Source organism: Salmo salar, chromosome 01 (genome assembly GCF_965601325.2).
Source record: "Salmo salar chromosome 01, fSalSal1, whole genome shotgun sequence".
NCBI classification, from domain to species: Eukaryota; Metazoa; Chordata; class Actinopteri; order Salmoniformes; family Salmonidae; genus Salmo; species Salmo salar.
Window position 1 is genome coordinate 111,355,400 of NC_138291.1, and position 24,589 is coordinate 111,379,988.

The following is a 24,589-nucleotide window of genomic DNA, read 5'->3' on the forward strand; positions in this document are numbered from 1 at the left end:
CACCAACCTGGTAAGATGAACAAAGTGATGAATAAATAAATGAGTTAACGTCACAACTGTCTTTAATTGACCATGTTCCCAGCATACTGAAGACCACACAGCTCTATGACCACAGCCTCTGTCATCACATTAAAGAACACAACACTATAAGACTGTTATGATCCAGATGAATCCACATCCATATGCAAAACAACATGTCAAACAGGCTTGTTCTGGCCTGTAGCACCAGGTCAGGTGTAACTGTCGTTTCAGGACTAACATGTTTGGCTTACAAGGAAACTCATTATTGGCTGATCTTGGAAGAGAACACGCTCTGGGCCTGTTAGAAAGTTGTATCATACTTCAGATCTGTCTCTTACTGAGCATAGAAATATATATACATTTTTTATTTCACCTTTATTTAACCAGGTAGGCAAGTGGAGAACAAGTTCTCATTTACAAGTGCGACCTGGCCAAGATGAAGCAAAGCAGTTTGACACATACAACAACACAGAGTTACACATGGAGTAAAACAAACATACAGTCAATAATACAGTAGAAAAATAAGTCTATATACAATGTGAGCAAATGAGGTGAGATAATGGAGGTAAAGGCAAAAAAGGCCATGGTGGCAAAGTAAATACAATATAGCAAGTAAAACACTGGAATGGTAGATTTGTAGTGGAAGAAAGTGCAAAGTAGAAATAGAAATAATGGGGTGCAAAGGAGCAAAATAAATAAATACAGTTGGGGAAGAAGTAGTTGTTTGGGCTAAATTATAGATGGGCTATGTACAGGTGCAGTGATCTGTGAGCTGCTCTGACAGCTGGTGCTTAAAGCTAGTGAGGGAGATAAGTGTTTCCAGTTTGAGATTTTTGTAGTTCGTTCCAGTCATTGGCAGCGGAGAACTGGAAGGAGAGACGGCCAAAGGAGGAATTGGCTTTGGGGGTGACCAGAGAGATATACCTGCTGGAGCGCGTGCTACAGGTGGGTGCTGCTATGGTGACCAGTGAGCTGAGATAAGGGAGAACTTTACCTAGCAGGGTCTTGTAGATGACCTGGAGCCAGTGGGTTTGGCGACGAGTATGAAGCGAGGGCCCGCCAATGAGAGTGTACAGGTCGCAGTGGTGGGTAGGATATGGGGCTTTGGTGACAAAACGGATGGCACTGTGATAGACTGCATCCAGTTTATTGAGTAGGGTATTGGAGGCTATTTTGTAAATGACATCGCCGAAGTCGAGGATTGGTAGGATGGTCAGTTTTACGAGGGTATGTTTGGCAGCATGAGTGAAGGATGCTTTGTTGTGAAATAGGAAGCCAATTCTAGATTTAACTTTAGATTGAGATGTTTGATGCGAGTCTGGAAGGAGAGCTTACAGTCTAACCAGACACCTAGGTATTTGTAGTTGTCCACATATTCTAAGTAAGAACCGTCCAGAGTAGTGATGCTGGACATGCGGGCAGGTGGGGGCAGCGATCGGTTGAAGAGCATGCATTTAGTTTTACTTGTATTTAAGAGCAGTTGGAGGCTACGGAAGGAGAGTTGTATGGCATTGAAGCTCGTCTGGAGGGTTGTTAACACAGTGTCCAAAGAAGGGCCAGAAGAATACAGAATGGTGTCGTCTGCGTAGAGGTGGATCAGAGACTCACCAGCAGCAAGAGCGACATCATTGATGTATACAGAGAAAAGAGTTGGCCCAAGAATTGAACCCTGTGGCACCCCCATAGAGACTACATTTTACATTTACATTTTAGTCATTTAGCAGACACTCTTATCCAGAGCGACTTACAGTAGAGAATGCATACACTTCATGCATTTTTTTAATATTTTTTTTGTACTAGCCTCCCGTGGGAATCGAACCCACAACCCTGGCGATGCACACACCATGCTGGCGTTGCAAACACCATGCTCTACCAACTGAGCCACAGGGAAGCTACCAGAGGCCCGGACAACAGGCCCTCCGATTTGACACATTGAACTCTATCAGAGAAGTAGTTGGTGAACCAGGCGAGGCAATCATTTGAGAATCCGAGGCTATTGAGTCTGCCGATGAGGATGTGGTGATTGACAGAGTCGAAAGCCTTGGCCAGGTCAATGAATACGGCAGCACAGTATTGTTTCTTATCGATGGTGGTTAAGATATCGTTTAGGACCTTGAGCGTGGCTGAGGTGCACCCATGACCAGCTCTGAAACCAGATTGCATAGCGGAGAAGGTGCGGTGGGATTCGAAATGGTCGGTAATTTGTTTGTTGACTTGGCTTTCGAAGACCTTAGAAAGGCTGGGTAGGATAGATATAGGTCTGTAGCAGTTTGGGTCAAGAGTGTCACCTCCTTTGAAGAGGGGGATGACAGCAGCTGCTTTCCAATATTTTGGAATCTCAGACGACATGAAAGAGAGGTTGAACAGGCTAATAATAGGGGTTGCAACAATTTCGGCAGATACTTTTAGAAAGAAAGGGTCCAGATTGTCTAGCCCGGCTGACTTGTAGGGGTCCAGATTTTGCCGCTCTTTCAGAACATCAGCTGACTGGATTTGGGAGAAGGAAAAATGGGGAAGGCTTGGGCGAGTAATACATTTAAAAAAAATAAAGTCATTTAGCAGACGCTCTTATCCAGAGCGACTTACAGTAGTGAATGCATACATTTCATTATTATTATTATAATTATTTAAAAAAAATTGTACTGGCCCCCCGTGGGAATCGAACCCACAACCCTGGCGTTGCACACACCATGCTGGCGTTGCAAACACCATGCTCTACCAACTGAGCCACAGGTAGCTGTGGGGGGTGCAGTGCTGTTGACCGCGGTAGGGGTAGCCAGGTGGAAAGCATGGCCAGCCGTAGAAAAATGCTTATTGAAATTCTCAATTATAGTGGATTTATCGGAGGTGACAGAGTTTCCTATCCTCGGTGCAGTGGGCAGCTGGGAGGAGGTGTTCTTATTCTCCATGGACTTTACAGTGTCCCAGAACTTTTTTGAGTTTGTGTTGCAGGAAGCAAATTTCTGCTTGAAAAAGATAGAAAAGCCAAGGCTAACTGCCTGTGTATACTGGTTTCTAACTTCCCTGAAAAGTTGCATATCACGGGGGCTGTTCAATGCGAATGCAGAACACCACAGGATGTTTTTGTGTTGGTTAAGGGCAGTCAGGTCTGGAGAGAACCAAGGGCTATATCTGTTCCTGGTTCTAAATTTCTTGAATGGGGCATGCTTATTTAAGATGGTGAGGAAGGCATTTTTTTTAAATAACCAGGCATCCACTACTGACGGGATGAGGTCAATATCCTTCTAGGATACCCGGGCAAGGTCGATTAGAAAGGCTTGCTCGCTGAAATGTTTCAGGGAGTGTTTGACAGTGATGAGTGGAGGTCGTTTGACCGCTGACCCATTACGGATGCAGGCAATGAGGCAGTGATCGCTGAGATCTTGGTTGAAAACAGCAGAGGTGTATTTAGAGGGCAAGTTGGTTAGGATGATATCTATGAGGGTGCCCGTGTTTATGGCTTTGGGGTGGTACCTGGTAGGTTCATTGATAACTTGTGTGAGATTGAGAGCATCAAGCTTAGATTGTAGGATGGCTGGGGTGTTAAGCATGTTCCAGTTTAGGTCACCTAGCAGCACGAGTTCTGAAGATAGATGGGGGGCAATCAGTTCACATATGGTGTCCAGAGCACAGCTGGGGGCAGAGGGTGGTCTATAGCAGGCGGCAACGGTGAGAGACTTGTTTTTAGAGAAATGGATTTTCAAAAGTAGAAGTTCAAATTGTTTGGGTACAGACCTGGATAGTAGGATAGAACTCTGCAGGCTATCTCTGCAGTAGATTGCAACACCGCCCCCTTTGGCCGTTCTATCTTGTCTGAAAATGTTGTAGTTCGGGATGAAGATTTCAGAGTTTTTGGTGGACTTCCTAAGCCAGGATTCAGACACGGCTAGGACATCCAGGTTGGCAGAGTGTGCTAAAGCAGTGAATAATACAAACTTAGGGAGAAGGCTTCTAATGTTAACATGCATGAAACCAAGGCTATTATGGTTACAGAAGTCATCAAGAGAGAGCGCCTGGGGAATAGGAGTGGAGCTAGGCACTGCAGGGCCTGGATTAACCTCTACATCACCAGAGGAACAGAGGAGGAGCAGGATAAGGGTACGGCTAAAAGCTATGAGATCCCTCCGATGTCAACAACTACAGACCAGTATCCCTTCTTTCTTTTCTCTCCAAAACTCTTGAACGTGCCGTCCTTGGCCAGCTCTCTTGCTATCTCTCTCAGAATGACCTTCTTGATCCTAATCAGTCAGGTTTCAAGACTGGGCATTCAACTGAGACTGCTCTTCTCTGTGTCACGGAGGCTCTCCGCACTGCTAAAGCTAACTCTCTCTCCTCTGCTCTCATCCTTCTAGACCTATCTGCTGCCTTTGATACTGTGAACCATCTGATCCTCCTCTCCACCCTCTCCGAGCTGGGCATCTCCGGCGCGGCCCACGCTTGGATTCCGTCCTACCTGACAGTTCGCTCCTACCAGGTGGCGTGGCGAGAATCTGTCTCCGCACCATGTGCTCTCACCACTGGTGTCCCCCAGGGCTCTGTTCTAGGGCCTCTCTTATTCTCGCTATACACCAAGTCACTTGGCTCTGTCATATCCTCACATGGTCTCTCATATCATTGCTATGCAGATGACACACAATTAATCTTCTCCTTTCCCCCTTCTGACAACCAGGTGGCGAATCGCATCTCTGCATGTCTGGCAGACATATCAGTGTGGATGACGGATCACCACCTCAAGCTGAACCTTGGCAAGACGGAGCTGCTCTTCCTCCCGGGGAAGGACTGCCCGTTCCATGATCTCGCCATCACGGTTGACAACTCCCTTGTGTCCTCCTGCCAGAGTGCTAAGAGCCTCGGCGTGACCCTGGACAACACCCTGTCGTTCTCCACTAACATCAAGGCGGTGACCCGATCCTGTAGGTTCATGCTCTACAACATTCGCAGAGTACGACCCTGCCTCACACAGGAAGCGGCGCAGGTCCTAATCCAGGCACTTGTCATCTCCCGTCTGGATTACTGCAACTCGTTGTTGGCTGGGCTCCCTGCCTGTGCCATTAAACCCCTACAACTCATCCAGAACGCCGCAGCCCGTCTGGTGTTCAACCTTCCCAAGTTCTCTCACGTCACCCCGCTCCTCCGCTCTCTCCACTGGCTTCCAGTCGAAGCTCGCATCCGCTACAAGACCATGGTGCTTGCCTACGGAGCTGTGAGGGGAACGGCACCTCCGTACCTTCAGGCTCTGATCAGGCCCTACACCCAAACAAGGGCACTGCGTTCATCCACCTCTGGCCTGCTGGCCCCCCTACCTCTGAGGAAGCACAGTTCCCGCTCAGCCCAGTCAAATCTGTTCGCTGCTCTGGCACCCCAATGGTGGAACAAGCTCCCTCACGACGCCAGGACAGCGGAGTCAATCACCACCTTCCGGAGACACCTGAAACCCCACCTCTTTAAGGAATACCTGGGATAGGATAAAGTAATCCTTCTAACCCCCCCTTAAAAGATTTAGATGCACTATTGTAAAGTGGTTGTTCCACTGGATATTATAAGGTGAATGCACCAATTTGTAACTCGCTCTGGATAAGAGCTTCTGCTAAATGACTTAAATGTAAATGTAAATGTATTACGTCCAGAATAGAGAGTAAAAGGAGCAGGTTTCTGGTGGCGATAAAATAGCTTCAAGATATAATGTACAGACAAAGGTATGGTAGGATGTGAATACAGTGGAGGTAAACCGAGGCATTGAGTGATGATGAGAGAGATATTGTCTCTAGAAACATCATTGAAACCAGAAGATGTCATAGCATGTGTAGGTGATGGAACTGAAAGGTTGGATAAGGTATAATGAGCAGGGCTAGAGGCTCTACAGTGAAATAAGCCAATAAACACTAACAAGAACAGCAATAGACAAGGCATATTGACATTAAGGCATGGTTAGCTGAGTGATCATATGGGTCCCGTGAGATTCAGACAGCTAGCCGGATCATAGGTAGCAAGCTGGCAGAAGATGTCAGTTTTTAGCCACCTCGTGCGTTTCCGTCTGTAGATTAGTGAGGTTCCGTGTGGTAGGGGGGACCAGTTCAATTGGCAAAATAGTTATAGTTATAGTGGCCCAAGAAAATTGACCGATAGACCTATTCAGATAGCAGCCGATAAGACAACTAACGATTAGCAGGCCGCAGATGGGCGTTCAGGTTACGTCGCAACGGAGGGGCTAGTTGGATAACTCCCTTGGGCAGATAACGTCGGTGGTCCAGTCGTGAAGGCCCGATGGGGCTCCGCATCGGCAGTAAAACGGGTCCGGATAGGTGATTGTAGCCCAGAAGTGGCTGATGGAACTCCTCAGCTGGCTAGCTCCGGAATAATTGATGTTAGTTCCGGGACCGACGTTAGCCAACTCGGGTAGCAGCTAGCTAGCCGCAAGATCCAGGTGTAGATGTCCAGAGCCTGCGGTAGAAATCCGGGGACATGGAGAGAAAATAGGTCCGGTATGCTCTGGTCTGAGTCGTGCTGTACAAAACCGCCGATAGCTTTTCGAGCTAAGGGATAGCTGATGATAGCTCTCCTATAGAGCTCCATTTTTATGGAATGGTCTGCCTACCAATGTGAGAGACGCAGACTCAGTCTCAACCTTTAAGTCTTTCTTCAGTAGGTCCTATGATTAAGTATAGTCTGGCCCAGGAGTGTGAAGGTGAACGGTGCTGTCTCTGCCTTGCCGGTTCCCCTCTTTCCACTGGGATTCTCTGCCTCTAACCCTTTTACAGGGGCTGAGTCACTGGCTTACTGGTGTTCTTCCATGCCATCCATGGGAGGGGTGCGTCACTTGAGTGGGTTGAGTCACTGGGCTATACTCTGCCTTGTCTTAGGACGGTAAGTTGGTGGTTGGAGACATCCCTCTAGTGGTGTGGGGGCTGTGCTTTGGCAAAGTGAGTGGGGTTATATCCTGCCTGTTTGGCCCTGTCCGGGGGTATCATCGGATGGGGCCACAGTGTCTTCTGATCCCTCCTGTCTCAACCTCCAGTATTTATGCTGCAGTAGTTTATGTCGGGGGGCTAGGGTCAGTCTGTTACATCTGGAGTATTTCTCTTGTCTTATCCGGTGTCCTGTGTGAATTTAAATATGCTCTCTCTAATTCTCTCTTTCTCTCTTTCTGTCTTTCTCTCGGAGGACCTGAGCCCTAGGACCATGCCTCAGGACTACCTGGCATGATGACTCCTTGCTGTCCCCAGTCCACCTCGCCGTGCTGCTGCTCCAGTTTCAACTGTTCTGCCTGCGGCTATGGAACCCTGACCTGTTCACCGGACGTGCTTGTTGCACCCTCGACAACTACTATGATTATTATTCTGACCATGCTGGTCATTTATGAACATTTTAAAATCTTGACCATGTTCTGTTATAATATCCACCCTGCACAGCCAGAAGAGGACTGGCCACCCCTCATAGCCTGGTTCCTCTCTAGGTTTCTTCCTAGGTTTTTGGCCTTTCTAGGGAGTTCTTCCTAGGTAGTTTTTCCTAGCCACCATGCTTCTATCACATGCATTGCTTGCTGTTTGGGGTTTTAGGCTGGGTTTCTGTACAGCACTTTGAGATATCAGCTGATGTACGAAGGGCTATATAAATAAATTTGATTTGATTTGACCGCTAACCGTGGCTAGCTGAACTCCAATGTTAGCCAGTGAACTGGCCAACCTCTGGCTAGCTTCTGTTGAGGATTTCAGATTTGAGGTAAATAATACTTTTTTTAAATGATTTTTTTATTGGTGAGGCGGGTTGCAGGAGAGTGTTTTGAGGTTGCGTTTTTAGAAAAAAATATATATAAAAAGATATGCGAAGAAAATATGTAAATATATATATACACATGGGACAAGACGAAGGGCAAAGACGTCTGACTGCTACGCCATTTTGAAACAGAAATATGTTCTATTATATAATTATACAGTATATATATATATATATATATATTTGTCGTCAACAATTTGTAATAAGACCATTTACCCAGCAGCATCCTTCCTGCCCATATTAAAAGTAGACGTGGATACATATAATTCTATACACACGGCCATTAAAGCAGCAGGGTGCATTTAGGTCCAGATCTGATCCTGGAGAGCTTCAAGGTGTGAAGGAGGTCCCACTCTAAACAAACGTCAACATTTAAAGGCTTTAATATAGCATACAACATGTCTTCATGAACACTAGATGTTTGACTAATTCTCTAGGGATGTCATACTGTATGAAGGAACCTTTAAGTGTCCACTGCTTGTGGCCTGTGTAAGGACTAGAGCAAAGCAACTGGCGAGGTACTGCTCTGTTTCTCCCGTTATGGGCAGCCTAGCTGGCTGGAGATGAAGGTGCTTTTTTTAATCCAAGACATTTGAGATGTTTGAATCCTACTTGACGTAATGTGGTTTGTGGATTCAAATAAAGTATTTCAAATGTGTATGTGAGTGAAAGAGACTGTGTGAGGGGGTGAGGGTATGGTGACTGGTCTCATGTTTGGCTTACAGTGAAGGAAACTCATATTGTTGGCTGATCTTGGAAGAGAACACGCTCTGGGCCAGGTATAAAAGTTGCATCATACTTCAGATCTGTCACGTACTTGACATAGAAAAAAACATACATTAGAATCACCTTTGGCAGCGATTACAGCTGTGTCTTTCTGAGTAAGTCTTAAGAGCCTTGGATTGTAGGATATTTTCCCATTATTCTTTTTCAAAATTATTCAAGCTCTGTCAAGTTGGTTGTTGATAAATGCTAGGCAGAAGCTTTCCAGTCTTGTCATAGATTTTCAAGCCGATTTCAAGTCAGAACTGTAACTAGGCCCCTCGGGAACATTCAATGTCGTCTTGGTACACAACTCCAGTGTATATTTGTGTTTTAGGTTGTTGTCCTGCTGAAAGGTGAAGCCATCTCCCAGTGTCTGGTGGAAAGCAGACTGAACCAGGTTGTCCTCTATCACTTTGGCTGTGCTTAGCTCCATTCTGTTCATTTTTTATCCTGAAAAACTCCACAGTCTAGGCAAGTCAGTTAAGAACAAATTCTTATTTACAATGACGGCCTAGGAACAGTGGGTTAAACTGCCTTGTTCAGGGGCAGAACGACAGATTTATACTCGTCAGCTCGGGGATTCAATCCAGCAACCTTTCGGTTACTGGCCCAACGCTCTAACCACTAGGCTACCTGGCTCTAACCACTAGGCTACCTGGCTCTAACCACTAGGCTACCTGCCGCCCCCCAAAATCAAGGAAGACCAACAGGAAATAAATATGTATGATGTTCTATGTGCTTTCAATGATGATGTCCCCCCCGTCATTTCGTGCTAATTTGATGCCTGATTCCAGATAGCACACAAACCTCTGCCCAACGTAGGCACGATGTATCCTACATACATTACGCATTGGGAAAATGCAGTTACGACATAGTTTGTTAATTGGCAAGACGTCTTGCAGACGTATTTAAGAAAAGACTACATTTTAAATGATGCAATTCTACATCATTTCTACATCGTCCAGGCATCAACATTCTATTCTCAGAAGCATAATATGCTACTCTACCTCCTCGGGCATTAAGCCTTAGCTAACCTACAAGAACACTTCCAAATATACAACATTGCTCATATACAATATTTGGTTACCTCAGGACTGTCTCTGTATGTTTGTGCATTTGCCTTCAGATATTTACTGGCATAATATTACTGTGAGGAGGTATCACACTGGGTCCTCCAGCTAGTCAGAAAGCTGTCAGCATGTGAGGGTTCCTGAAGTAGGACCAAAAGTATAAAAGTTGATTTCATTCAGCCTGATGTTTGAGCCTGTCTGGAGTGTCAGATGGGTAAGTGGGGTTTGCACTTTTGGGACTATACCATTGATTCCATTGCACCAGGCAAGCTAAATCAAGCATAGCATTTAAAAGACAACAGGCACAGGACTGGTGCCATCCCCTACTGCCATTGTGGCCTTGAGCAATGCATTTAACCCCTAAACTGTTACAAGGTTAAGGCTGTAAAACGGGCCCTGTGTTGCTCCCAGCCTGTTGCATTAACAGTCAGGAGGTTGAGTACTGTGACAGTAAAAATACCCACTTCTCAATTCACAGTGAAGCATTGTGGGATAATTAGAAGAACAGTGGCACCTTCTATGCCTGAATTGAAGTACGTTTTCAAACCATTTCAGTTGAAGTTCAATGACGTACATGTACAGGCATATGTTTGTTACAGGAAGAGAGCATTCCTTCTAGTTGTAGTGTTATGTCTACACAAAGTCCTGTTCCTTCCAACTGCCCCCCAGAGATAATGTAGTAAGATAACTAGCAAGACAAAGATAAAGCTCATAGGTTATAGATAGTACTTTATATTCTCAGATAGACATGATTGGATGGTCCTCATTACACATAGAATACAACTAGTTTCAATACTGCAACTCCTCAGTGAAACATGATGTGATCAGCCAATCACATTAAAATGTACTTTACACTGCATGTTCTTCTCATGTTTCTTCCAAGATGTAAAACTGGGATTGTAATATGTGACTATTGAAAAACAAACAGAAATGTGTCCTTCATAGCCTACCATATGAGAAAGCTTATTGAACTAATGTCCTTTTACAACTAGTCCTACATGTTTTCAGATGTTCAAATGGAAAACCAGATTTACTGAAGTAAACAGGCAAAAGTTGGATTTCAAGATAACGGTATCCAGATTCTTATAACATTTTAAAATGACATTTTAACAAAATGGTGGGCTGGGCCTGAACTGATCAGCTCAACTACCATTAAAAAGGATATTGTAAGAGCATAGTTTCAGTCAATGTAAGGTCAATGCAAACACAATAAAAAAACGTTTACTTGCCTAATATAAAACGTTTACCTACCTAATATATAAAAATGTACCTAGCTAATCTGCGTGAAACATATAGAGGTGTATGTATCATACTTTTAGCAGAGTAACATGTCAATAAACACACAAAAACTCAACAATATGCTCTTATAGTTACGTCTTCTCCTTTGGTTGGAATGGTCCTTTTTAAAAGCTATAGATCACAAGAACATCTAAAGTGTTGTTAGTATGTGATGAGATACAAATAAATACTGCAGGAATCTTTTGGACTCGTGACAGCGTTACTGAAAAGTGCATGGCTTCCTTCAGTCTTTTCCTAAGTGCAAAATTATAATCTGCAACATCACTGTAATAAATAAGAGACAAATTCCACAATATATTTCCCATATACATCCGTTTTTGTTTGTCCTTGAATTGCTTAATTGACGTCCCAGCACACAGGGTGTGTTTCAATTGAAACAGGTCATTCTCCTATTGGAGGAAAACCTGCGAAAAAACAATAGCGCTGGTTACATAGACTGCAGAACATTAAAGTAGAGTCCAATAATCTGTCCTTTGTCCCTAAGTATGCACTGCATTTACTGGTAATTACTGGTATAATAAATATTGTGGAAAATGTCTAGCCCATACCTACACCTATCCAATACTTTATATATGGGGAGTAGTGAACAAGTGCACACTTCAGGAGATTTGTAGTTACATAACATTTATACTGCATGAATACATAGGCACACACCTAAACAGGTATTTAGAGCAAAAAGCTTAAAATATTTAGCTGACTCTGAGAAGCGTTAGCTAGCCTACCTGTTTTCAGTTGGTTGGATGAGTAATACAGATGTCATTTAGCCTAGCTAGCCTACCTGTTTTCAGTTGGTTGGTTGGATGAGTAATAAAGATGTTCCTTAGCCTAGCTAGCCTACCTGTTTTCAGTTGGTTGGATGAGTAATACAGTTGTTCCTTAGCCTAGCTAGCCTACCTGTTTTCAGTTGGTTGGATGAGTAATACAGATGTCATTTAGCCTAGCTAGCCTACCTGTTTCCAGTTGGTTGGATGAGTAATAGAGATGTTCCTTAGCCTAGCTAGCCTACCTGTTTTCAGTTGGTTGGATGAGTAATACAGATGTACTTTAGCCTAGCTAGCCTACCTGTTTCCAGTTGGTTGGATGAGTAATAGAGATGTTCCTTAGCCTAGCTAGCCTACCTGTTTTCAGTTGGTTGGATGAGTAATACAGATGTACTTTAGATCTGGAGGTTGATGAAGGGAGCGAACCCCACCACATCCTGCAGTATCACCAGGGAAATAGACAGACAACAACAATACATTATAGATGATACTTCATATCCTTTCAGATGGACATTTTGTTTTGTATGGTCCTTACAGTACAATTGTTTTCATCAATGCCTCAGTGAAACAATACAAGACACTGTGTGTTCAGCCATTCACATTAAATGTATAGGGTACTGGATGTTCTTCCAAGTGTTAAAACTGGGGGGTGATATGTGATTTTTCAAATACACTAATTGTTATGTTATAAATGACAGTAATAATTGTACATGAGTGAGTCCTTCGCCCTCATACCTGCAGCAGCACAAGGGCCCTCTGTAATGGTGGCTCCACGTCAATCTCAACGTTCCTCTTCCGCAGAGGGTCCAGACTGGACTCTGTCACGTTGTGACAGTGGTTCACCTTCAGAGACTGCAGCTTGGGGCAGTACTCTGCAACAGTCCTGCACACACGCACACAGCAGGACCAAAAGGTGTAAGGACAGATTTACCAGTGAATATCAAAGTAGGAGTGCCAGTCTCCCCTTCATCCAAAGCAAGCTGGAGCAGGACATACTCTGCAACCGTCCTGGACACAGCACGAAGAGGGTTCTTACAGGTGTGCCATTGGAGATCTAAAAAAAATGTGTCATGACATGACCCTGTTGGGTGAGGTTTATGACCTCCCCCTCCCCCATAAATACCTTTTCCCCTTTTCTCTCTCTACAGAATGGATTCTTGGAAAGCCCTTTGAGAGTCATCAAAAGGTTGGGGAATGGAACAATATTTCTGTAATCCAACCAGTTGAAAGTGTCCGTTGGTACTTAAAGAATACTTAAAGAATATGATGTCAGATCAGTTGTCGTCTGAGAAATTATTACTGATGATAGGACGACAAATTGTATCTTGGAAAGTCTACACATTCTAGTCATCAGATTCACATGGAATTGCTATGCAATTTAAATGTTTAAATATGAAACTATTTGGGAAAATATTAAATGTAATTTTATCTTTCTAAATGAGAGAATTGTTTTCATAAGTCATTTTATGCTCACTCAGTGGCCACGCCCAACTGAACAGACATTGGTTGGAGAGGGATGAAACATGCCCTTCTCTTCCCCAGTATAAAGCCCCCGTGACCCAATTCACATCAGACTAAGCAAACCCCAGCGTGAGCGGTGGTTGAATATCCACTCTACATAACGAAATGTACATGAGACCAGATCACGTGGAGGTGACGATCACTACGCTGGAAGGATGAATTTCTACTAGACCAGCCAGAATTCAGCACGAGCTAATTATGGCAAAATGGTATGTACTTTGAACTCTTGTTCACTAATGAAAAAGTGATACATCCTAGAAGTCGAGTTATCAGCTGCAAACGTACGTGGCCTAGGAAAGGACAGACAATCTCCTAATAACAACGACAGGCTATAACGTATCCGCTCGACAACACTACGACCAGAAAGATTCTTCAAAGGAAAATGGCGATCTCTGCTGGGCAAACTAGTCTTCCATCTTCGACCCATCTATCGAAGCGCAGCTCAGTGTAAATATATATCTTGCATTTTTCTTTTCCGAATGGGCTGTTATTAGAATGCATAAGATTCTGTATTTACAGTAGCATAGCTTCTCAAGGTCTGATAGCAACCCAATCCCCTTCGTCCCTCGGTATTCCCGCTCTTTCATTCAAACCCAAGCCCCTTTCTTTGTGTAACCAGCTGTCATATCGGTTTCGTCCACTAGGGCCTTTTTCTTTTATGACATGATTAGTAATCGATGTATGGTCCATCCTATGTAATTCTGTGTGATTATTTAGGTATTTAGTAAATAAATAATTAAGCGAATTACTGTATTGCTGATTCAACTTGTTAGCCAGGGTTCGTGAAGATAACCAAGAATTTTATGAAGTTCAGATGAGACTGAATAAGGTGACGATAAATAATTGACTGCTATTGATGTAAAACAACTTCAGAACTTTAAAAGTTTATTAGGAAGACACCAGGTCTATAAACACTCTTCCGTGGTGCCCTAGGTTATTAACAAGTTAATTGTTGCATGGTTTAATTCAATCACATAATCAATCAAACGTTAGGTAATCAATATGACAAAATAGCCTGTCATCTCATTTAATTATACTAGAGACACGACAAATGTCACCGTAAAATGTCAGCCCAGAGCGAGACATACAGGTGGAACATGACAGTAGAAAGACAGTGACACACCTTTTAGTCAAAATCAATCTGACTAGTACATAAACATGCCTAGAATAGTACATCAACCTGACGAGTATATCAACCTGACTAGTACATGAACCTGACTAGTACATGACTAGTACATCAACCTGAGTAGAACCTGACTAGTACATCAACCTGACTAGTATATCAATCTGACTAGTATATCAATCTGACTAGTATATCAACCTGACTAGAACATGACTAGTATATGAACCTGACTAGAACATGAACCTGACTAGTATATTAACAAGACATGAACCTGGCTAGAACATGAACCTGACTAGAGCCTGAACCTGACTAGAGCCTGACGAGTACATCAACCTGACGAGTACATCAACCTGACGAGTACATCAACCTGACGAGTACATGACTAGTACATCAACCTGAGTAGAACCTGACTAGTACATCAACCTGAGTAGAACCTGACTAGTACATCAACCTGACTAGTACATCAACCTGACTAGGACATCAACCTGACTAGGACATCAACCTGACTAGGACATGACTAGTATATGAACCTGACTAGAACATGAACCTGACTAGTATATTAACAAAACATGAACCTGAATAGTACATGAACCTGACTAGAACATGAACCTGACTAGAACATGAACCTGACTAGAACATGAACCTGACTAGTATATTAACAAGACATCAACCTGACGAGTATATCAACCTGACGAGTATATCAACCTGACGAGTATATCAACCGGACTAGTACATGACTAGTACATCAACCTGAGTAGAACCTGACTAGTACATCAACCTGACTAGAACATGACTAGTATATGAACCTGACTAGAACATGAACCTGACTAGTATATTAACAAGACATGAACCTGGCTAGAACATGAACCTGGCTAGAACATGAACTTGGCTAGAACATGAACCTGACTAGTATATTAACAAGACATCAACCTGACGAGTACATCAACCTGACGAGTACATGAACCTGACTAGTACATGAACCTGACTAGTACATGACTAGTACATCAACCTGAGTAGAACCTGACTAGTACATCAACCTGAGTAGAACCTGACTAGTACATCAACCTGACTAGTACATCAACCTGACTAGAACATCAACCTGACTAGAACATGACTAGTATATGAACCTGACTAGAACATGAACCTGACTAGTATATTAACAAGACATGAACCTGACTAGTACATGAACCTGACTAGAACATGAACCTGGCTAGAACATGAACCTGACTAGTACATTAACAAGACATCAACCTGACGAGTATATCAACCTGACGAGTATATCAACCTGACGAGTGTATCAACCTGACGAGTGTATCAACCTGACGAGTGTATCAACCTGACGAGTGTATCAACCTGACGAGTGTATCAACCTGACGAGTGTATCAACCTGACGAGTGTATCAACCTGACGAGTGTATCAACCTGACGAGTGTATCAACCTGACGAGTGTATCAACCGGACTAGTACATGACTAGTACATCAACCTGAGTAGAACCTGACTAGTACATCAACCTGACTAGAACATGACTAGTATATGAACCTGACTAGAACATGAACCTGACTAGTATATTAACAAGACATGAACCTGGCTAGAACATGAACCTGGCTAGAACATGAACCTGGCTAGAACATGAACCTGGCTAGAACATGAACTTGGCTAGAACATGAACCTGACTAGTATATTAACAAGACATCAACCTGACGAGTGTATCAACCTGACGAGTATATCAACCTGACGAGTATATCAACCTGACGAGTATATCAACCGGACTAGTACATGACTAGTACATCAACCTGAGTAGAACCTGACTAGTACATCAACCTGACTAGAACCTGACTAGTACATCAACCTGACTAGAACCTGACTAGTACATCAACCTGACTAGAACATGACAAGTATATGAACCTGACTAGAACATGAACCTGACTAGTATATTAACATGACATGAAGCTGGCTAGAACATGAACCTGGCTAGAACATGAACCTGGCTAGAACATGAACCTGGCTAGAACATGAACCTGGCTAGTACATGAACCTGGCTAGTACATGAACCTGGCTAGTACATGAACCTGACTAGTACATGAAACTGACTAGTACATGAAACTGACTAGTACATGAAACTGACTAGTACATGAAACTGACTAGTATATTAACAAGACATCAACCTGACTAGTATATGAACCTGACTAGTAAAATCAACCTGACAAGTAAAATCAACCTGACTAGAACCTAAATAGTATATAAACCTGACTAATATATGAACCTGACTAGAACCTAAATAGTATATGAACCTGACTAGAACATGAACCTGACTAGTATATTAACAAAACATGAACCTGAATAGTACATGAACCTGACTAGAACATGAACCTGACTAGAACATGAACCTGACTAGAACATGAACCTGACTAGTATATTAACAAGACATCAACCTGACGAGTATATCAACCTGACGAGTATATCAACCTGACGAGTATATCAACCGGACTAGTACATGACTAGTACATCAACCTGAGTAGAACCTGACTAGTACATCAACCTGACTAGAACATGACTAGTATATGAACCTGACTAGAACATGAACCTGACTAGTATATTAACAAGACATGAACCTGGCTAGAACATGAACCTGGCTAGAACATGAACTTGGCTAGAACATGAACCTGACTAGTATATTAACAAGACATCAACCTGACGAGTACATCAACCTGACGAGTACATGAACCTGACTAGTACATGAACCTGACTAGTACATGACTAGTACATCAACCTGAGTAGAACCTGACTAGTACATCAACCTGAGTAGAACCTGACTAGTACATCAACCTGACTAGTACATCAACCTGACTAGAACATCAACCTGACTAGAACATGACTAGTATATGAACCTGACTAGAACATGAACCTGACTAGTATATTAACAAGACATGAACCTGACTAGTACATGAACCTGACTAGAACATGAACCTGGCTAGAACATGAACCTGACTAGTACATTAACAAGACATCAACCTGACGAGTATATCAACCTGACGAGTATATCAACCTGACGAGTATATCAACCTGACGAGTATATCAACCTGACGAGTGTATCAACCTGACGAGTGTATCAACCTGACGAGTGTATCAACCTGACGAGTGTATCAACCTGACGAGTGTATCAACCTGACGAGTGTATCAACCTGACGAGTGTATCAACCGGACTAGTACATGACTAGTACATCAACCTGAGTAGAACCTGACTAGTACATCAACCTGACTAGAACATGACTAGTATATGAACCTGACTAGAACATGAACCTGACTAGTATATTAACAAGACATGAACCTGGCTAGAACATGAACCTGGCTAGAACATGAACCTGGCTAGAACATGAACCTGGCTAGAACATGAACTTGGCTAGAACATGAACCTGACTAGTATATTAACAAGACATCAACCTGACGAGTATATCAACCTGACGAGTATATCAACCTGACGAGTATATCAACCTGACGAGTATATCAACCGGACTAGTACATGACTAGTACATCAACCTGAGTAGAACCTGACTAGTACATCAACCTGACTAGAACCTGACTAGTACATCAACCTGACTAGAACCTGACTAGTACATCAACCTGACTAGAACATGACAAGTATATGAACCTGACTAGAACATGAACCTGACTAGTATATTAACAAGACATGAAGCTGGCTAGAACATGAACCTGGCTAGAACATGAACCTGGCTAGAACATGAACCTGGCTAGAACATGAACCTGGCTAGTACATGAACCTGGCTAGTACATGAACCTGGCTAGTACATGAACCTGACTAGTACATGAAACTGACTAGTACATGAAACTGACTAGTACATGAAACTGACTAGTACATGAAACTGACTAGTATATTAACAAGACATCAACCTGACTAGTATATGAACCTGACTAGTAAAATCAACCTGACAAGTAAAATCAACCTGACTAGAACCTAAATAGTATATAAACCTGACTAATATATGAACCTGACTAGAACCTAAATAGTATATGAACCTGACTAGAACATGAACCTGACTAGTATATTAACAAAACATGAACCTGAATAGTACATGAACCTGACTAGAACATGAACCTGACTAGAACATGAACCTGACTAGAACATGAACCTGACTAGTATATTAACAAGACATCAACCTGACGAGTATATCAACCTGACGAGTATATCAACCTGACGAGTATATCAACCGGACTAGTACATGACTAGTACATCAACCTGAGTAGAACCTGACTAGTACATCAACCTGACTAGAACATGACTAGTATATGAACCTGACTAGAACATGAACCTGACTAGTATATTAACAAGACATGAACCTGGCTAGAACATGAACCTGGCTAGAACATGAACTTGGCTAGAACATGAACCTGACTAGTATATTAACAAGACATCAACCTGACGAGTACATCAACCTGACGAGTACATGAACCTGACTAGTACATGAACCTGACTAGTACATGACTAGTACATCAACCTGAGTAGAACCTGACTAGTACATCAACCTGAGTAGAACCTGACTAGTACATCAACCTGACTAGTACATCAACCTGACTAGAACATCAACCTGACTAGAACATGACTAGTATATGAACCTGACTAGAACATGAACCTGACTAGTATATTAACAAGACATGAACCTGACTAGTACATGAACCTGACTAGAACATGAACCTGGCTAGAACATGAACCTGACTAGTACATTAACAAGACATCAACCTGACGAGTATATCAACCTGACGAGTATATCAACCTGACGAGTATATCAACCTGACGAGTGTATCAACCTGACGAGTGTATCAACCTGACGAGTGTATCAACCTGACGAGTGTATCAACCTGACGAGTGTATCAACCTGACGAGTGTATCAACCTGACGAGTGTATCAACCGGACTAGTACATGACTAGTACATCAACCTGAGTAGAACCTGACTAGTACATCAACCTGACTAGAACATGACTAGTATATGAACCTGACTAGAACATGAACCTGACTAGTATATTAACAAGACATGAACCTGGCTAGAACATGAACCTGGCTAGAACATGAACCTGGCTAGAACATGAACTTGGCTAGAACATGAACCTGACTAGTATATTAACAAGACATCAACCTGACGAGTATATCAACCTGACGAGTATATCAACCTGACGAGTATATCAACCTGACGAGTATATCAACCGGACTAGTACATGACTAGTACATCAACCTGAGTAGAACCTGACTAGTACATCAACCTGACTAGAACCTGACTAGTACATCAACCTGACTAGAACCTGACTAGTACATCAACCTGACTAGAACATGACAAGTATATGAACCTGACTAGAACATGAACCTGACTAGTATATTAACAAGACATGAAGCTGGCTAGAACATGAACCTGGCTAGAACATGAACCTGGCTAGAACATGAACCTGGCTAGAACATGAACCTGGCTAGTACATGAACCTGGCTAGTACATGAACCTGGCTAGTACATGAACCTGACTAGTACATGAAACTGACTAGTACATGAAACTGACTAGTACATGAAACTGACTAGTATATTAACAAGACATCAACCTGACTAGTATATGAACCTGACTAGTAAAATCAACCTGACAAGTAAAATCAACCTGACTAGAACCTAAATAGTATATAAACCTGACTAATATATGAACCTGACTAGAACCTAAATAGTATATAAACCTGACTAATATATGAACCTGACTAGTATATGAACCTGACTAGAACCTAAATAGTATATAAACCTGACTAATATATGAACCTGACTAGTATATGAACCTGAATAGAACCTAAATAGTATATAAACCTGACTAATATATGAACCTGACTAGAACCTAAATAGTATATAAACCTGAGTAATATATGAACCTGACTAGTATATGAACCTGATTAGAACCTAAATAGTATAGAAACCTGACTAATATATGAACCTGACTAGTATATGAACCTGACTAGAACCTAAATGGTATATAAACATGACTAGTATATAGATAACCTACATTAGCAAAATAGAAACAAACACACACAGAGAGATGATACCAATGATTCGAGCAGTCAGTGTATCCAAACAACAGTACCTGATGGAGTCGTTCCTAACCCTCAGGCAGCCTGTCAGGTCCAGCTGTTCCAGCTCCCTGCAGTTCTTGGCCACTTCCTCCACAGACACGTCTGTAATGTTGGCGTTGACCGCCACAGACAGCGACCTCATCTTCAGACACTTCTTGGATAAATAACAGATGGCCTCGTCTTTGAGCTGGCGGCAGGCGGTCAGGTCGATGGACCTCAGGCCCCCACAGTGGTCAGCCAGGCTGCGTATGGACAGGCTGTCCACCCATTCACAGTGGGCCAGGCCCAGGTACTGCAGGTGTGTGCAGCTCAACGACACGGCTACTAAGGAGTGACGGGTCAGCCGGTCACACCCCCTCATGTCTACTCTCAGCAGGTGCTGGTTCTGGCCAATCACAGGCAGCAGCTCCGTGTCTGTCACCCAATCGGAGCAGTTCTGGACGGACAAGTTCTGTAGGACTTTGTTGTCCCTTAGTATGTTGCAGAATGCCTCCTTGGGAAGGCTAGGCCCTATCTGTGAACATTACAGGAGTGTGATCTTAAACTGGGTATTAGGCTAAATAGTGCATGAGCATTTAAGTACAAGAAACTGTAAGGAAATCCTGGAATAAATTGAATGGATTTTGTGTGGCCTACCTGTGTGAGGTCAAAGGTGCGACAGTTGGCCAGGTACACCTGGATGAGGGCATAGAACTGCTTGCTCACTCTCTGTAGCCGCACCAGCTGGCGTAATGGCAGGTAGCAGAAGATGTGCGTTACCAACACATCCTCCCAGGGCAAATCCAAGAGGTGACATCTGCCAACAGACATTTCAAACTTGATCAACTGATGAACAAGTTAATGGACAAATTTAGCACAGTCACACATCAACGTCTGCCTCACGTTCTAACTAGCGCTACAAAGATTGATGGCTAGATATGTAGCTAGCTAGCTCAACCGTAAGGCATGATGTGATGATTCTGCAAGACAGAGCAGGACATGCATTCTCCAACTGCCGTAGCAAAACACAGTAGTAAGAATAGGTAACTAACGGTTAGCTAGCTAGTTCTGCTGACACGTTTTTATTATAACGTTAAAACAAAAATAAACGTGTGCTTACAAAATACATACTTGCAACACTCTGTTTCCGCATCCATTTTGAATCCGCAGAAATATGCGAGATAGCTACATGTACAACGACAGATTGTTAGCTATCTTGTGAGACTTGTTTGAAGCTTTCTGGCTCAGCGACAGCTTTTTGGGCTGTATTCCCAAACTTCCGGGTTCGACACTGGGTACGTTCCAGAATGTAGAGTCAACCTCTCTGCGCAGGAATAGGGAATCTATATCTCACTAAATGTGTTTGTTTTGGGAGAAATAAAGCTGAGAAAAATAATACATTGGAGTAATTATTTATGGTCTTTGACAAGTATGTGCGATGTTTTGGTAAAAATATACGACCGAGCGTTAGGATCCAAGTGACATTTCGACGCCTGTGGATTTTACCGATACGCACCCCCGGTCAATGTCTGTAACACGAGAGGAATAATATATTTGCTGTAACCGCTCCAAATAAGTAAAAGCATTGCTTTTCTTTTGTCATATTGGCAATTGTAGGAATAATTTTATAAGTTCTTTATCAGAAGGAATTATTTTATTATCCAATGGTTGCTCACAATGTGAAGAGCTTTGATTAATGTCAGTAAATGAAAAGTGTTCTACAAATGCAATGTATTATGTATGGCAAACAAAAGGTATAGGCCAAGCCTTGACACAGCAATAACCAACAGGCTCAATTAATGACATATTAAATTCCATCTAAGCTTTGGTTATGTTGATCATACTAAATTCTCTACCATGTACAAAATAATCAATAATCTGAGGATATAGTACTTTCTTTTTATTGTAAAATAGATCATATGTCCTATAGTGACCCCAGGAACAGCACCTATATTCGTTTACTATTGTTCTACAGTATTTCCAATATATGCATAGATTTTTTTACATACCTGTCATGTGAATAATGAGAGATAACCAATGACTAACTGTCACTAACATGATCTGCATACCCATGCAAACTGCTGAACAAATAACCATCCTGTCAATTCATCTCTTAGCATGCAGGGTTACACAATGGAGTCACCCATGCTGAACAATTGCTGAGCCTATAGTTATGGTTCTCTGAATGAGGAGGACCAACAGGGTGGCTTAGTGAATACCCACCGCTGACTAACTGCTCTGCTCTGGATATAGGCTACAAGCTAAAGAAGAAGTAGAACCTCTAATGGCGTGTGTTAAATCAATCTATGATTTCAGCGCTGAGACCTTGGACGGTCAGAGCGTTCCTCTCAGTAACTACAGGGGCAAGGTGCTCCTCATTGTCAACCTAGCCACCTTCTGAGGGTCAACAATAGAGGAGGTAGGCTCACGATGATTCATGGTGCTAGCCTATACAGGCTAAAAGCCTAATGCTGGTCAGCTGGCATAGGCCAAACATTTGATTGTGTTGTAGTATTAGATATATTCTACAGTCAGCCCAAGGGGAATGTTGAGGTTGTGTTCTAATTTGATGTGTCATCTAACAGTACCACAGAATGAATGCACTCATGGAAATGTTTGGTGACCTCAACTTCACTGTCCTGGGATTCTCCTGCAATCAGTTTGGTCTTCAGGCACCTGGTAAGAGAGTCTTTTTGAAATAACAATAAAGGTTTTTGATCTGTTGTAACTTCTAGGCCTACTTTGTCTCTAGGAGTAATGCTAAGTATCAAAACGCTCATGTGTGGGCTCCCAAGTGGCGCAGCAGTCTAAAGCATTGCATCTCAGTGCTAGCGGTCTAAGGCACTGCATCTCACTACAGACCCTGGTTCTATTCCAGGCTGTATCACAACCAGCTGTGATTGGGAGTCCCATAAGGCGGCGAACAATTGGCCCATTGTTGTCCGGGTTAGGGGTAGGCCGTCATTGTAAATAAGAATATGTTCTTAATTGACTTGCCAAGTTAAATAGTATGCGTGATGACGAGACCATTTTGTTTTATAAAGCCTCTGTTTCAGAACTAATAAGCTCACTGGTCTGTTGCATTTGTTGTTGTTTCTTCCTTCAGAGGTTAATCATGAAACCCTCAACCTTCTCAAGTATGTAAGGCCAGGTGGGGGGTTTGTCCCCAAGTTCCCTGTGTTTGGCAAGATCGAGGTCAATGGGTTGAATGAAGAACCTCTTTTCGCCTATCTCAAGGTAGTATATTTGACATGTCCTTATGCACTATTGTGTACTGCACTCTGGGGGCAAGTTGAATACCTTATGGACATTAGACCTCACTAACAGCATTTGTTAATGTCTTGTACAACAGGAGTCTTTGCCCTATGTGAACCCTGTCATAGGAGATATAAAGAAGTTCTACTGGTCACCCATCAAAGTCAATGACATTCGCTGGAACTTTGAGAAGTTTCTAATCGATTCTGATGGGGCGCCTTTCAGGCGGTAAGTTAAACACATTAACAAAAAATGACTTGACAGTATACAAATATAATGTATCAATCATTCATGAATTAATTCATATAATTCGTCAATTCATTAATTTACAAATAAGATTTGAAAATACTTAATGTCCTATTATATAATGGCATCTCCTTTTCCCCAGTTATGAACTTCATGGCCCTACTGAGAACGTGGAGAAAGACATCGCAGGCCTACTATAAATGGAGTCATCTGTTCCCTTTATGGCTGTCAAGAAAGTGGGTCCTTCACCAGCAGAGGCAGAGTGATGATCCCTCAGTAAATGCAGACTAAATGCAGCTGAGCTGGATCTGATGGAGAAGGGAGAAGGACTCTGAGTTTCAGTGCATTCACTCAGAATATCAGATCCCTCCAGCCCCTGTTGGTGATCAGTAGGCCTATCACTATGGTCTAAATATAACTATCCCCTTTTGTTATTGTTGCAAAACAGAGTTAGTCAATAAATATTTTGGCTGAAATCTTAAAATGTGTTGTCCATTTCATTGTTTAACATTGTTAAAACAACATTTGTAGGCTACAGTAGGAGAAAACCAAGTCTCCAGCCGCATAGAAACTCAAACCTACATGTATGGAATGATATACAATACATACAGAATATACACAATTTAACTGAGCACTTTGTGGATGTTTAAGGATAAAATACAAT

The 24,589-nt window shown here is 42.6% G+C and overlaps 2 protein-coding genes across 2 annotated transcripts; one reads left to right on the top strand and one right to left on the bottom strand.

Annotated features, from left to right (window-relative positions):
• Window positions 1-10,343: 10,343 nt before the first annotated feature.
• On the bottom strand, window positions 10,344-21,687 carry fbx37 (F-box only protein 37). Its single transcript, NM_001140409.1, has 6 exons — window positions 21,556-21,687; window positions 21,082-21,241; window positions 20,457-20,959; window positions 12,425-12,572; window positions 12,047-12,126; window positions 10,344-11,332 (listed from the first exon to the last, which is right to left on the bottom strand). The coding sequence occupies exons 1-5, from the start codon at window positions 21,579-21,581 to the stop codon at window positions 12,085-12,087; spliced, it is 879 nt and encodes a 292-aa protein (NP_001133881.1). The 5' UTR covers window positions 21,582-21,687; the 3' UTR covers window positions 10,344-11,332; window positions 12,047-12,084.
• Window positions 21,688-22,455: 768 nt separating this feature from the next.
• LOC106577309 (glutathione peroxidase 6) lies at window positions 22,456-24,409 on the top strand. Its single transcript, XM_014155258.3, has 5 exons — window positions 22,456-22,843; window positions 23,010-23,103; window positions 23,531-23,661; window positions 23,777-23,907; window positions 24,068-24,409. The coding sequence occupies exons 2-5, from the start codon at window positions 23,019-23,021 to the stop codon at window positions 24,123-24,125; spliced, it is 405 nt and encodes a 134-aa protein (XP_014010733.1). The 5' UTR covers window positions 22,456-22,843; window positions 23,010-23,018; the 3' UTR covers window positions 24,126-24,409.
• The last annotated feature ends 180 nt before the right edge of the window (window positions 24,410-24,589 follow it).

Bases quoted from the DNA above. Each gene is read 5' to 3' on its own strand.
- fbx37 (NM_001140409.1), bottom strand. From the start codon at position 21,581: ATGGATGCGGAAACAGAGTGTTGCAA. The intron at 21,242-21,555 runs GTATGTATTTTG...GTCTGTTGGCAG, and splicing joins GCGGAAACAGAGTGTTGCAA to ATGTCACCTCTTGGATTTGC. The intron at 12,573-20,456 runs GTACTGTTGTTT...GCGTGTGTGCAG, and splicing joins GTTAGGAACGACTCCATCAG to GACTGTTGCAGAGTACTGCC.
- LOC106577309 (XM_014155258.3), top strand. From the start codon at position 23,019: ATGAATGCACTCATGGAAATGTTTGGTGACCTCAACTTCACTGTCCTG. The intron at 23,104-23,530 runs GTAAGAGAGTCT...TTCTTCCTTCAG, and splicing joins GTTTGGTCTTCAGGCACCTG to AGGTTAATCATGAAACCCTC. The intron at 23,908-24,067 runs GTAAGTTAAACA...CCTTTTCCCCAG, and splicing joins GATGGGGCGCCTTTCAGGCG to TTATGAACTTCATGGCCCTA.